At 39.8% G+C, this 14,750-nt stretch overlaps 1 protein-coding gene across 5 annotated transcripts in view; it reads right to left on the bottom strand.

The window, feature by feature from the left end:
• Positions 1-12,623, bottom strand: part of evi5b (ecotropic viral integration site 5b) — a 33,146-nt gene extending 20,523 nt beyond the window's left edge. For 2 of the 5 annotated variants that reach the window (XM_026345131.1, XM_026345132.1), the window contains exons 1-2: positions 12,316-12,623; positions 4,085-4,317 (exon numbers count right to left, since the gene is read on the bottom strand). In XM_026345131.1, the coding sequence (XP_026200916.1) occupies positions 4,085-4,317; positions 12,316-12,399 (317 nt within the window). In that variant the 5' untranslated portion in view covers positions 12,400-12,623. Of the gene's footprint in view, positions 1-4,084; positions 4,318-4,882; positions 4,937-11,584; positions 11,798-12,315 lie in introns of those variants that run through there. The other 3 variants (XM_026345135.1, XM_026345133.1, XM_026345134.1) reach the window with 3 other exon arrangements.
• Positions 12,624-14,750: the final 2,127 nt, after the last annotated feature.

Below are 14,750 nucleotides of genomic sequence, written 5' to 3'. Positions count from 1 at the left end.
CGGTTCAATTCAACCAATGCTAAACAGGAAGATCACTTCAATTTAACTGACTTCAAATAACATCTTCAGAAACAAGTGTGCCATCTCAACAAAAAGGATTCTCTGTGGGACATTATGGTAAATGCAAAAACTAAATGACCATCCACAGTTTGATGTTGGCAGGGAACCTTTTCACAAATCACACTCTCTCCACTTATTTTCTGCCCATCTCTATGCTTTCAACTGACAAACCACAGCTAGCGGTCTATTGGACGTTCCACAATACTACTACATTAGGGAAGGCAGTGTTGCTAGTTAGATACACATTAAGCAGGGATAAACAACTGCTCTGGTTCTGGTTTAATATTGTGTCAAAGTGTAGGAAGAAAGAAGAGTAAGAATAAAAACACAGTGTACATCACAAGTGACTTAAACACAGATGTGCTGGAAAAGTGTAGTGTCAAACAATTTCTAAACTGTGGCGAGACAAACAGACAAACCACATCCAGTGTTAAAATCAAAGCAACCCACATATTTAGGGCAGTGCTAAAAAAGAAAGAACTTATTTAGCGCTTGCATTATCTTAGCCACTTGCACTGACCTATTACATCTGTATTACAGTAACATTACCCGCTGCATAACACAGTTAGGATCAGCCATCAATTAGCATTAATCCCCCTCGCCACATGAGTCAAGTCTAAAAATTGACATAAGATTCAAGAATTGCCCAAACACAGAACAAACAATAGTGTCTGTGGTAAAACCACAAATCAGATGACCCAGTTATCTTGTGTTTATCAGCAGCCATCAGCAGAGACTGTGCATTCTCAATCACTGCAAGCCCCAGAAATCCTCTTCATCAAATTTGCACAAAACTAGCAGTCTGGTACTAACATAAAAAACACTCAACAGTTTAAAGTGACAGCTTTCTGCCATTCAAGCACAGGTCATTAATGTTAGAAATGGCGTCATTCAGACATGAAGCCATGTCAAACATGATGGGGAGAGCCACAGTAAATGTCCCTAATGTGTTCATGTTATTATGTCCAACCTAGTAAGACTGCAAACACATGGAAAAGTGACAGGGATGCACATTTAGATATAAAGCCGACATGTCCGGATGCTGTCAGAAAGAAGCGCATGTCTGAAAAACTGTACAATAGAGAAGTTAAAGGAAGAGGGCTAGCATCCATTTAAATACTACTGCCAACTGCTTTACATGGCTGAAAGGAGCCCATCCAGTGGAGGTCAGAAAAGTATTTCCTGACTCACTATGTCTCCTTCATTAAGCATTTTCATCCATGGTCAGCATTTAAATTGGCTTGCTGGGAATAAAAAGCTCAAGCAATGTGTTTTTCACCAGGTTTATCTTGCACTCTATTACCCTTATCAGTTTGTCACTGGCATTACTGACAGAGTGATCTGATCAAGGATCAGCATGCAGAAAAAAGAAGCTGTGACTCGCAACCTGTGTGGCACAGAGGAGTTCATGACACACATACAAAGGCTCTGACACCTGATCTCGGAAAGAGGCCGGGGCTTCTCTGCAGAAGTGACGTCACTGACTATGCTTGCAGAATGTCTAGGGTTACAGCCAAATTTGGGTTGCATGGGAGGAAGTGAAATGGGCAGCTTAAAAGTCCAGCATGCAAGAGAGCTTATTCACTTGTATTCACCTCTGACATGGAACTAAAAAGTGAAAAAAGAGAACACCATTTGTCCAGAATTTAGCAGGAAGTGTCAGTCTGTCACATTTGAATGTCCATCATAAACAGTTACACACACTGCTGTGCCAGCCTGTGTTAGACATGAAGCTGAATATACTTAGGGCTCTGCTAATAATTCACCAGAAGTCAAACACAAGTCGGAAGCTTGAAGAATACAAAACAAAAAACAAAGTGAAGAAAACTAGTTATGGTCAAGCTATATTTAAAGCAATTAAAAATAAAGTAATTAATTATTGAATTAGGCCAAAATGCCAAACAAACAGAGGTACATTCTCATTTAAGAGTATGACTGTCCCAACACCATTATGTCAATTTGCTTTTCATTACAGCAACAGAACAACAATAAAATTCTTGTCACCTTACCACGATAAACTCATGATGTACTTATATCTCTGATTTGAAGGAATTCTGGAGAAAGGGCATGTCTGATTCACAGATTGCAGCAGCCAGTGCGGGACGTCCTAGTCTATCTGAACCTATTGAACAAATGGTTGCAGCTTTTATCTGCTCTGTAGGGTACAAAGGGCTCGCCAAACACACAAACACTCGGTAAGCGCAGGATGCATCACTCTCTGCAACAGACACTTGAATACCAAAGTCCTCCCTCCTGTAAAAATCTAAATGACCAATTGATAAGGCTTGCATGTATGGTGGGTATCAGTCACTACAGAGTGGTTTAGAAAGAAGATTTTGCATTGTCAGTGTGGCAGCAGAGAAAGTGCCTTATAAAAGTGCCCAGCTGTGGTTATACATGATGGGGTGGAGGCAGAGGTCACATGAGGGCACATGAACTATAACCTCCTCAACACTATGAATGTTCACCAGATGGAAGACTGCAGGCAGCTTCATAAAGCACATCAGTGACAAAATGAAATATTACTCTGGTTGGTTTTGTTCTCCCCTCATGAGGAAAAGCATCACAACAAGTGCCACTTGGCATTCTGGAGCAGTGGGTGTACTGATGAGTCACCAATCTCTGCATTCAAAAGAGCTTTACTGTCTTTCTCTGTTGCCAACTGTGACACAGTCCTGAACTCTAAATTGTATGCCTGGTTTCCATGCAGACACAGAGTGCACTATCCATGGGCGAGAGTCCCAACTCAGGAAGAATTCACAAAGTTGGCGAGAGAGGAGTGTTGCATCATCCCATAAAAGTTCTCTATTCTGATGTGAACAATGAGCTCCTCAGGGACAGCACACTATTCACTTGTCCAGTCAAAGGTTTAAATACACTCATCATGTAAATTAATATCATGGCAATATTAGTATAAATTATTTAATTTAACATTTTAAGGAGCAGGATGATTGTTAGGGATAGATCTTTAGTAACTTTAGTAAAAGTGCCCAGGGTTTATTCATTTTAAAAATTGTCCACCTTTTAGGTGAGGACTTGGGAAAGGCCACCCCAAAGCTTAATGTTAGATTAGGTTTATCCATTCAGCAACCAGCTTTGATGTGTGTTTGGGATCATTGTCCTGTTGGAACACTCAGGTGTGTCCGTGTGTGCAGTAATCCTCCTTTATCATTTCATCCACTCTGTGAAATGCACCTGGACAGTTGACACTACCATGTCTAACATCAGGTCGTTGGGGTTGAATGTCTCACCTTTACTCCTTCAAACATATCTCTGGTCATTGTGGCCAAACAATTCAATCTTTATCTCATGTGACCATAAAACTTTCTTCTTTTAGTCCATGTGGTCAGATCTAGTGTTCCAGCAGCATCCAGTTCATGACAGGTCTGGTGGTCCCTAATCATTCACTTCAATTATTCATTCAGCTAGTTACAAAATAAAATGGGTCAGAACCTACACACCTTCACATCATGCAGTCTCATATTATTCCCTCAGGCCTTGTGGTACAAAACAGTGCTGTCCAAATTAGCCAAAATTGACAATCATTGCTGCTTGCTCATAATAAAGTTACAGTGTATATCTATATAACTCATTTCCATGCTCTGTGCAAGCTCTGCTGTGATAAATATGGAACAAAAATTATCTTTGTAACATGAAACAGGAAGTAATTATCAACCCATTGCTTATTTTCAAGATGTGCCCTTGGGTTGCTAGTGCTGGAATGACCGGCTAACTGCATAGCTTGCATAGGTTGTTTTTCCTCACAGTTCAACATTTTTGCTGCCTGTTCATCAAAATCTAAAGTGCTTGCAGGTTCAGAGTCGTAACCAAGTTGGCTTGTCAGCCTGACAGCAGCCTCCAATGTCCCACAGTTATCAAGCTCTAAACAACCACAGCAAGTATCAAATGCAGAGGAAATGTAACTACAGTAAAACTAACAATTCACTGGCCTTTGCAGAAAGTCTACCTTAAACAAAACTGTAAAGCTGACAGGCAGGAGAAAAATCAAAGACAAATTGCTTACCTGTTCTGCTCTTCAAGCTTAGCAAGCAGTTCCACATCATCAGGACTGAGCTGCACCGGCGAGGATGGTGACAGGGCAGGTGAGGACAGAGACGTGGAGGAGGACGTGGCAGTGGTCTGCAGAGACGTGGGCGTGGCCACCTGGCTAGCCATCTGACTGACCGTGTGGGACACCGAGTTCTTTACCCATGAGAGAGTAGAACTCAGCTTACCAGCAACTTTGTCTGTCGCCACCTGCAGAGGATCAACAATACCCCTTGATTCAGTGACAACATCACATTGACTACATTTACTATTGTGCCATAATTAATAATCTATAATAATAATTAGGGGTATATTATCAACTTTGATAGACTTGCACTGACTAGACTGAACTGATACAGCTGCTTAGTTTTCATCAATTTGTCTAATTTGTCTCATGATCAAAACAACTTCACAATTTTTCAATAAAAGCAAATTGAGCAAAGACAAGTACAATCACGACAATCATTAACTTATATCTGGACAATTTATTTAAAACGTTAATGTTCAATGCAGGTTTACCACCATATATGTATTCTTTAGCCGAAACTCACTCTATAGGTTTAGTCCAGTGTTTTCCAGCACATGTAATATGTTTTATTACAAAACAAATACTAACTTATACTCCACCCTTGGTAATAGCTCTTTTACTATCTTCAAATACCTGCCACATAATAATGAGGGATCTTGTGTTTCTAAATAAACCCAAGTAAAAAACAACCTGCCCACTAAGAACTTTAAAAAGGTTATTGTTGGGAATGGGAGAATGGATTCCTACCTGCTATTGCAAACAATCCATCATTAGCATTTAGATGATAGATGTATTCCATGAGGGAATCAAGTATTATGTATTCATTAGGAGAACAGCTTCAAAATGTAAATGTCAGTAACAATTTCCTGAAAGTAATCCACTCTTCGAAACCTTCGACCGTTTTAATGGCACACTTCCCTGTAGTCATATGCTGATCATACTATCAGGAGGGGTCAAAGTGCTCCACAAAAGATAATGCTTCATTAAGTCTCCTGCTGAAATCACTGTTCATCAGGAAGTGTAGCTCTGTGCTCAGCAAAAAAAAAAATAAATAAAATTACCTCACACCTGAGAAAAAACAGAATTAGCCTGCCTTCAGTTTCACCCCGACAGGAAGCCGGGATACTGCTATCAGGCAGGAAACAAATCATTTCATACATCTTACAATGGTTAAAAGGATGAGTCACCTCTGTGCTAGTATCAGGTCTGCAGACACATGAAGGAGAAGGAGAGAAAACCAAAAGAGGTGGAGGAAAAGACTGTGGTCAGTGTGGTGACAGAAATATGCAACAGTATAGACCAAAAATATGCTAGCTAAGTCTTTTTTGTTCTCTTGTGCACAGATTGACACACTGACTGACTGCTGTCAAAACACAGATGTGACACATCATTAATGCTATTTATCTTAAACTATCTTTATGGAATAATGTGAGGTTGTTGTGTTTTGAGCACTAAATGCTGACTATAATCTTAAAAGTTTGCCTTTAGTTTTATTATAGCTTACAAATAAGGTTCAGTGGATTTAATGTTACATTCTTTGATTCTGACATATAGAGTGATACATAGTGAAGACCATTGACAACACACACACACACACAGTTACACACACACACACACACACACACACACACACACACACACACACACACACACACACACACACACACACACACACACACACACACACACACACACACACACACACACACACAGTTCCAAAGCATTCAATATGAATTGCCTGGAGACGATTGATGGTTCAGTTTCCTATATTTGGTTATGGATTTGAATGAGTAAGACGTGTCATTTTTTATATGAAGCATGTTGCACCATACATTTAGGTAGGAGTTTGACATTTAGTAATATACTGCCTAAACAAATCAAAGATGCTTTAATTTATTTATCAATCACAAAAGCTACAGTAATTAAACCACAGGGGTCTCTTAGTGTTTCCTGTACCAAGTCTACTCTGAAAGGAACACAGACAGGCAGGTGGTAGAACAGCTCTTACAGTTTCCAAAACAACACCCTGTTCCTGACTTGTCCCTAAGGGGGGCATGTTTACTGACCTTCATCAACTATATGACAGCTAAGCCAACAGATCATCATCCTGTAGATGCTACAGAGTTGTGTTAAATCAGCATGGCTGGATGATGTCATTGTTTCCTACTAATAGACTGTACTTGGGCGGCCCACCCAAGTATATTTGGCCACCTATTTTGTTTTAGTCTTTCCGAGAGAACAACGCCATTCGTCATCACTAACCACTGTTAATTCCAAGATTTAAACTGTTGTCAGTGTGTGTGTGCTTTCCACAAGTTGGTGAGGAGACAGGCTTCAATACAGCTCTAGTGTATGTAACCAAAGACTGTCTACATGCGTTTAGAGTTATCACTCTGAACAGAGCAGACTGTGTGTCTGTAACCCTGGTTCTAAAAACAAAATTAAATCAAACATCTCTCCAGTAAAATCATCAGCTGACCAGTTTCAGTATCATTCTGTGAATAAATCAAGAGCAACTTATAGTTCTGAATTGTGTTTAACACCCTCAGTGTTTAAAGCAAAGAGCTGTTGGACAATAACATTGACCAGTCAGTATTCAGTTAATGTATAAATACAATTACAAACCACACAATCTGCCATAGAGTTCTACAGTACACCATATTTTACAAATAGTTGTGTCTTCTCTGACACAACTATTTGATAAACTCATTGATAAACTCATTTCCTCATTTATTAAGGAAATTCACTGTATCGTGTTGCAATGTACACCTGGTTGTCACTCCTCCTATCCCGGTGCAGGTAAAAACTAATTCTGTGGGAAAGTGTGGATATCATAACACTGAACCTATACAAACGGACAAAGTCTGACTGGGCAGACTAACAGTACCAACTGTTGACCCTGAAACAACATAACTATATTGTGCGATTTTACTGTATGTTGCTCCACATCAAATTCATTTTATTTCACCTTCAAAAAGTTCGAAGAAAATTACTGTTCTGCTGTGACAGTCTGTCTATTACCCATCAAATTACTCACACACCCTAAATGTAAACCTGAGAATGCAGGTTACATTCTCACACTGTCATTAACACAAATAATACGATTCACACCAGTAACAAACATATCCTTATCCTACATAGAAAAAGACCGTCTTGTGGTTGTTGTTGTCATAAACATCCAGCAGCACTGCTGCTGTCGCTGATGCTGTTGGTTTTCCATGCTAGCAGAAATATTGAGCTGAATAATTAATGAAGTCAATTAGTGGATGTTACAAAGAACTGACAGCTTTACCTTGTGCTTCATTCATCTGAACAAGACACAGAACACAGTCTTCCTAACAGCCACAATTAGTGATAACCACAACAAAGAAGATCATTACGTTTTAAAAGAATGTCTAAAATGAATTACATATTCTTCATTAAAAAAATCATCTATGTTTCCAACATATCAAAGCTTACAAAAACAGTTGATCGTGAACAAGGGCATTTACCAATTATATTAGTCTTTCTTTTCACCCTGCCCAACTTCTTATCACCACTGGATGACACTGTATCTGTACTGTTACAGTTTCTAGTGATGAATGTAATTATGAACCATACTAGTCAAATTCCTGATCTTTAGAAGCTTGAAAAAAACAAGTGCTAGTCTATTTTACTTTTTAAGCTTACTAAAAACAAGCCAAGTACCATGCTCATGAAGCAAAATATGTACACAAAAAAAATATAGTCACTCAGGACATGGTAAGACCATGTTTTCAGAGATGCTAAAATCCAGGGGGCATTAGAAGACATTCCTTCTAGTCAGCCTGGCTAACTGAAACAGGGCTTCTCTATAAATCCTGGATACAGAGATTGTTTCTGCTTTTGTTTGCCAAGGATCTCAGAAGGGTCCTGAAAAGCAGTGTGCATAGCTAATGAAACCCGCAGCAATGCAAGAAGAAAGCTTCAGAGAAACAACTTCAAGCCGAATGGGGAACTGAGAGTAGGCAGAACAGCAGAGCATTTCCTTTCTCTTAATTCAAAATGCATAATAACCACAATGTTCTCAAACAGACCAACTAAGACGGGGACAAACTTCTGAGACAAAACTCTAGTTTCCATCTAGGCTATTTTGCAGTCGTAATCTGAGGCGAAGGTTTGGGTAAATTTACATTGCCTTTCTCTCTTTTACTGGTCTTCCATGTGCTATTCCAAGGCAGTGAATCAGAACAAACATGTCTGACCCAGCTAGTGAGAGCATGGCCATCTTCAGGGAAACATACTGTCCGTGAGATGTGTGAGGGTATTAAAACACAGGCCTGAATTAAAATAACAGGCTCACACTGAGGCAGAGAGGCCTTTCACTTCACACAGGGAAACTCAGATTTTCCTCAGTGTAACTCAGTGTATGATCAGCATTACAATAGCCTTGCTTAAGGCTAGTCTACATTATGCAGCCACAGAATGATGGCTACAGCTACTGGCTAATATTTTAAATTTGGCCCACCCGCACTGAAAAACACAAAATGTGCTGGCATGAGCCTATTTTTAACCAATAACATTTCAATCTCAATCTAGTTTAATCTATGGGAATGACAACTGCAGTCAACTAAAATACCAAGTAGTAAGCATTCAGCGTAATTTCTTTTGGGGCATATGATCTTCTCTGATACCTGATTGATGTGATGGTGATGCAATTATATTTTCAGCCTAATTCTTGCCTAATATTCTTCAATATTAGGGGTGTTTGGTTTGAAAAAAGAAACCAATGGTAATGTGGGTGTAATGGTCAAAAAAAGCTACAGCATTCACCATTTATCTTAGCTAGGACCGGCAAATAAATATAGCTATCCAGGGGTAAGGCCTTGAAATGGATTATCACTTGTGTAGTACATGTTGAGACCTTCCTGCAAAGGCCAGACCTATCCCTATCCAGACTGGAAGATCCAAACATTTCGGGACATTTAGGGTGTGTGGCTATATTATTTGCACTGTGTGGTAGACATCACCAAGGGGATTGGGCCAGACTTCACCAGAGCTGAGCTGCAGGCATCTACAGGGTGCCCAGCCAGTGCTGAGCCTGTCTCCTTCAACTGCACAGAGTTGGTACTTTTGTTTTGAACCCAGACTCTGTCTCACACTCATCAAACAACTGTAGAGTGTAGCTCAGTTTCTTTAACTTTAGTAAATGTCTGTGGGTGGTTGAACCGAATAACCTCTATGTTCATCTCAATACTGACAGAGGAGCAGTGTGCATTTTTATTTTATATTGTTCTCTTCTAACTGTAGCCTCATTAAGCAGCCTTAACTGTTACCTTTGCTATGCTGCACACAGATTTACCATCGCTAAAACAAAATCTGATGAACTAATGAATCCTACTGTAGTATTAAGTGTGAAGCAGCTGTTACAATAGTTAAAAGGGGTATATAAGGTAACAGGCTCAAATAGTTTCTGTGGCTCCAGACAGATTTATTTTATTTTCTATTCAAAAATTAATCCTCAGAGGTTGAAGGTCGCCAACCACTGCGCTAGAATAAGATTCAAAGTCAAACCACTCTGCTTACAATAAATTACAAAACATACAATAAATTAAGTTAAGACACCCTCCATTACTTTGATGTAATGTAATCATCAAGAAGAAATTGTTCAAATTCACTGATCATGAATGTTAGAAGGGAGAGCATCATTCAAAAACTTTTAGAAGCAAATATCTCTGCAATGCACAGTTCTCCGGGTCTTAACAGCCTCTCCACGTTAAGATGTGTTTTGGAGCACATTTGTATTAAGAAAAAAGGTTACATACTGTAGCTTTAATGCATGCCACAACAGTTCATTCAAGCAACTCAATTATTTCTATTCCATATACTCTTCATTTATTCCCACTAAAATTTTATGTAATACTTTTACATTGTATTACACAAAAGCAGATAAAGGCGTACACGCATGTTCTCTGCTTCTCTAAGTCGCAAAGACATCTCTAGGAGGCTAAGGGTCAGAGTAAAGCTTGTGTAGCTGCGACAAGCACTGACACGTTCGTCCTCCGACACGGCCAGATCTGGTCTCAGAGATACAACTTACTGTGAGACACAGAAGTAAAGAGTTACTCAGTGTTAATTAAAGAGGAATGTGTCCGCTATGAATGAGGAAACTTGTTTTACACTTAGAGAGAAGTAAATTGCACTTACACTGATGTGTTTATTTAGACAGTGTAACTTAACTCAGATAGCAGACGTCCCTCAGGATGAATAAAAAACCTTTTCTTAGGTGTACTGAAACAGAATACTTTCATTGAATGGTTTGGAAGAAGCATTTCAATTAGGCGTGTTATATCACTAAGTGAAAGTTTCTGCTCTTTTAGCTTTAATATCAGTGACAGCACAACAGGGGTTTACCCTTACAGTCATAAAGCTTTGCATTTTGCCTTGATGAGCAATGCAGCAATTTAAAGGCAGTTTCGATCCAACAGAACAATAAACAGCTTCACCTTCAACAACAGCAATGTAACCCTAAGACTATAATACATCTAATGGATTTATCTCGGGCTGTATTTTCCCAGTTTACTGAATCAACACACTGTGAGACACCTTACAGTAACAAAGACTGTAACTACTGACTACCACAGCAGCACAGGCCCCTGCATTGTGCTTTCCTCTCTCTCTCTCTCTCTCTCTCTCTCTCTTCTAAGATGTTGTCCTCCCATACATTTGCCGGATTGACATTGCTTACTTTACGAATGGTCAGCCGAGTTAGCCAGAGTTTTCCAAACCGTGAAAGGCGATCAACTTTAGTGGGTTTTGGTGCAACAGAGCTGCGTCGCTGTTGCAACTCGCAAGTCGTTCCTCCGCAGTTTGACTTCAAAACATCCTTCGGCTGAACACAGCTAATGCTCAGCAGATTAAACCCTTTGCCTGGGCTGCACACCACGCTCTCACCTGTCTAAACAGAGTGATTTACAGCTAGTGAAGAGGACCGATGCATTAAAAACTACACAAAGTCCATGCTCCTTTTACGGTTTGCGTTGGGGTGAAATGGAGACCCAGCATCAAATGCAACAGTATGAGGTGTGTGTCTTCCAGAAAGCTCTAACGTCGACGAGCTCGACGAGGCTAATGAACAGGGTCATATTAATTCAACATTAGCGAGAAGAAAACATGGCTAACCTTCAGGGACATATTGTGTTTTTCTCTGAGGCAATAGCCGGAGTCTTTGGCAAAGCACATAAGTTAAGAGTCTGACAACAAGAAGTTGACATAACTAGATACAGCTAACGACGCTGGCACTGTGTGATGTAGCTTAAGCTAATATTCCCATTAAACATTTAGAAAAGTTAAGACACCCTCCATTACTTTGATGTAACGTTCACGCCGTTCATTCGGCCACATACAAAGTGATCACCAGGGGTCGTTTCAGACAGTGCTGTTACTTCCAACAATTAGACAGAGCCCGAAAAGCACAAGAGCATGATTTACCTTGAAGCGTTTTGAGCCAACTGCAGCACACGTCGCCCGTTTCCCATGCACAAAAGTACTGTCGTCCTATTCTCAGAAATGGGCTGCTTTTCAGACACTTTACTCGAGTACATGAGCTACACTAGCCTAGCTAGGTTTCCGCTGGAGCTAGCCAATGTAAAGTTAGCTTATGCCCATTGACTGGGTCCAGCCCATGCAGTCGTATAATACGTGTACACAGACGGCGGCCTACTGTTTACATCGAACAGAGCATGCGCCCCCTGCGCCAACGTGGCACAGTACTGCCACCAAGTGTCCATGATGGGCAGCTGCATTTTATAGCATTGTCTATATTTAATAATAATAATAATAATAATAATATGAATATGAATATGAATAATAACAATAATAAGGAATTAAAGTGCATATTTAGAAACTTTACAATGATTTTGAATCATGTTTATACTCATAAACCTATTATAAATTGTCAGGAAGAATAATTATCAGAACCTTTGTACTATTGTCATGTACCCAAACAAACAATGTTTAACTGACAGTAAGGATATTTTTAGATAATTTTGATTAATAATAATTTCAAAAACATTTCACATACTTAATATCAACCTCAATTCATTCATTCATTTAATAAACTACAGACTTTGAATCATGTTAGAAGCTCTGATTTATGTTGAGGAAACAGTGAAGAAACGAGAGATTGTTAGTCTCAAACTAAATAATCCTGTGCGTCTTACCTGAATTTCATCGCTGAGAGAAGAAATGTTTCTGTCAGAGAAGACTGGAGGTTCAGAAACAGAAAATACAATAAGTTCCTTCATGAAAACTATCTTCCTACTTTGTAGTTAGTCTTCAGAAAATCAACTCCTGAAGCTGAAAAATAGTATATCAAAAGAATAAGGTTTTATTCTCCCCAATGAACAAGAAACTGCGTAAAAGAGGCTTAAGTACAACTAAGTTTCTCTAAGTACCTTCCCCTGCCTTTAACTGACGTCAACAGAAACTCACAATAAAGGAACCACATAAGAGAACTTTTGCTCAGAAGAAAAAGTGACTGAGCAAACTTCCCTGATTCACATACCAAACAGTCATGAAACTCACTCTTCAGGTTTTACATAGTGGCAGTGACGTGTATGTGTTTTTGGTTGATAGACACGCCTCTGTCATAGAGGTACTGGAAAAGCAGCTGACGTGGCGATCGCATGGACTATTATAAAAATCACACCTAAGTCTGTCAGACATAAATAACTGGAGAACACAATGAGAGAAAAGTATGGCCTCTTGGATAAGGCATTAGCATCCTATGCTGGAGATTGTGGGTTCAAGTCCAATCTGGGTTGACTGTGAGCAACGTTGTGTGGAAAGGCATAGGCAATAAACCTGGAGGTTGATAGATCAAACCCATCCTCTGCTAACTCTCTTATGTCAGCAGTGGCAAGAAAAAGTATTTTAACCTTTTGGAATTTAATTGTTTTCTGACTTAGATGAAGATCAGATCACATTTTATAAAAATGTAATGCAGAAAACCATAAAATTCCAAAACGTTCACATACTTTTTCTTGCCACTGTACATACTCATATTTTTAATATTTTTCTTAATAGCCAGTATTCGTGGGTCTTTTGGGGTTTTCAATTCAACACAATCAAACAATTAAATGTTAAAATACTCAACTGATGTTTACTTCATCTTGATTCCAAGCAATGTAAACAGCATATATTGTTAATATTTTCCCATTACCTTTTCCATTTAGAATAGAGTATGAGCAGATAAAGACTGGTTCCCGCAAGACAGAGGGTAAAATGCGTAGGTGTCTGTGCTTTAAGTTTGCATTTGTGTTTTGACCAAAATGACAGAGCCAAAACACAAAAGTCTTTCTCTGTCACACACAAAGCAACTACACGCTCCTTACGGACCATTTAAAATAATAATCTTATTTATCAAACATTCTGCTCACAGTTCTTTGCAGAATCAAAAGAAGAAGAAGTTCAATTCAATTCAGTGTATTTATACAGAGCCAAATTCAATTCAATTCAATTCAATTTTATTTGTAGAGCGCTTTTTACAATTGACATTGTCACAAAGCAGCTTTACACAACCAAAGAACAGTACATGAACAGTGTATGTGTATGAGTCATAATAATGTGATTGTCCCTGATGAGCAAGCCGAGGGCGACAGTGGCAAGGAAAAACTCCCTGAGAAGGCAACAGGAAGAAACCTTGAGAGGAACCAGACTCAACAGGGAACCCATCCTCATATGGGTGATTACATGCTGTGTAGGCAGCAGTCCAGTATAACAGTTAAAGTATTTTAAGTTAATATGGAGTCCAGTTAGTTATTGCAGGCAGACTAGTTCCATTCCTTGACTATCGAGCGTTGAGTCGAGACCTCCAAGAAACAGCTTCCGACGTCCGCCGAGGCCGGGACCGACATCATAGTAGCTTGTGACCAATCCAGTCTCCAAACGCATCCCAAAGGGCAAACGGTGGATCCAGGCGACGAGATCTCCAGCCAGAAGTTGGGCATCAGGACGAGTCAGACAGGTCCAGAGGGCAAAGGGTGGAATGACGTGTAGCTCGACAGAGAGACAGGAAGAGGGAAAAGAGAGAGGGAGAGGGAAAGAGAGAGAAGAGGAGAGATTGCAGTTAGTTGTATTCACAGTCAGATAAAGTTTGAGGTGAATGTATATTTAGTGTAGTGCAGCAGGGACTCCGGCAGGACTAACTATGACAGCCTAACTAAAAGGGTGGGTTCAGAAGAAAACACAGACATGAGGGCGCACTGGGATGTAGAGCAACCAAACACTTCACCATCAACAAACCCGAGTGATCAGTGAGAGTTGGGAAGACAGCATCTAAACATACCAGTTCACCATAAAGCTCTACGTCCATGAGTCCTTCCCAGATCTATTTACTCAAATGCTTGACTAAATAGGTAGGTTTTCAGCCTAGACTTAAACACTGAGACTGTGTCTGAGTCCCGAACGCTATTTGGAAGGCTATTCCATAACTTTGGGGCTTTGTAAGAAAAAGCTCTGCCCCCAGCTGTAGTTTTTAGGATACGAGGTACTGACAGGCAGCCAGCATCCTTTGAGCGAAGTAGGCGTGGTGGATCATAAGACACTAGCAGTTCACTTAGATAATGCGGCGCAAGACCATTTAATGCTTTAAATG

Source organism: Anabas testudineus, chromosome 4 (assembly GCF_900324465.2).
Source record: "Anabas testudineus chromosome 4, fAnaTes1.2, whole genome shotgun sequence".
Classification (NCBI taxonomy): Eukaryota; Metazoa; Chordata; class Actinopteri; order Anabantiformes; family Anabantidae; genus Anabas; species Anabas testudineus.
Note: the sequence above shows the minus strand (reverse complement) of the source record. Positions and strands in the feature narration are given on the sequence as shown.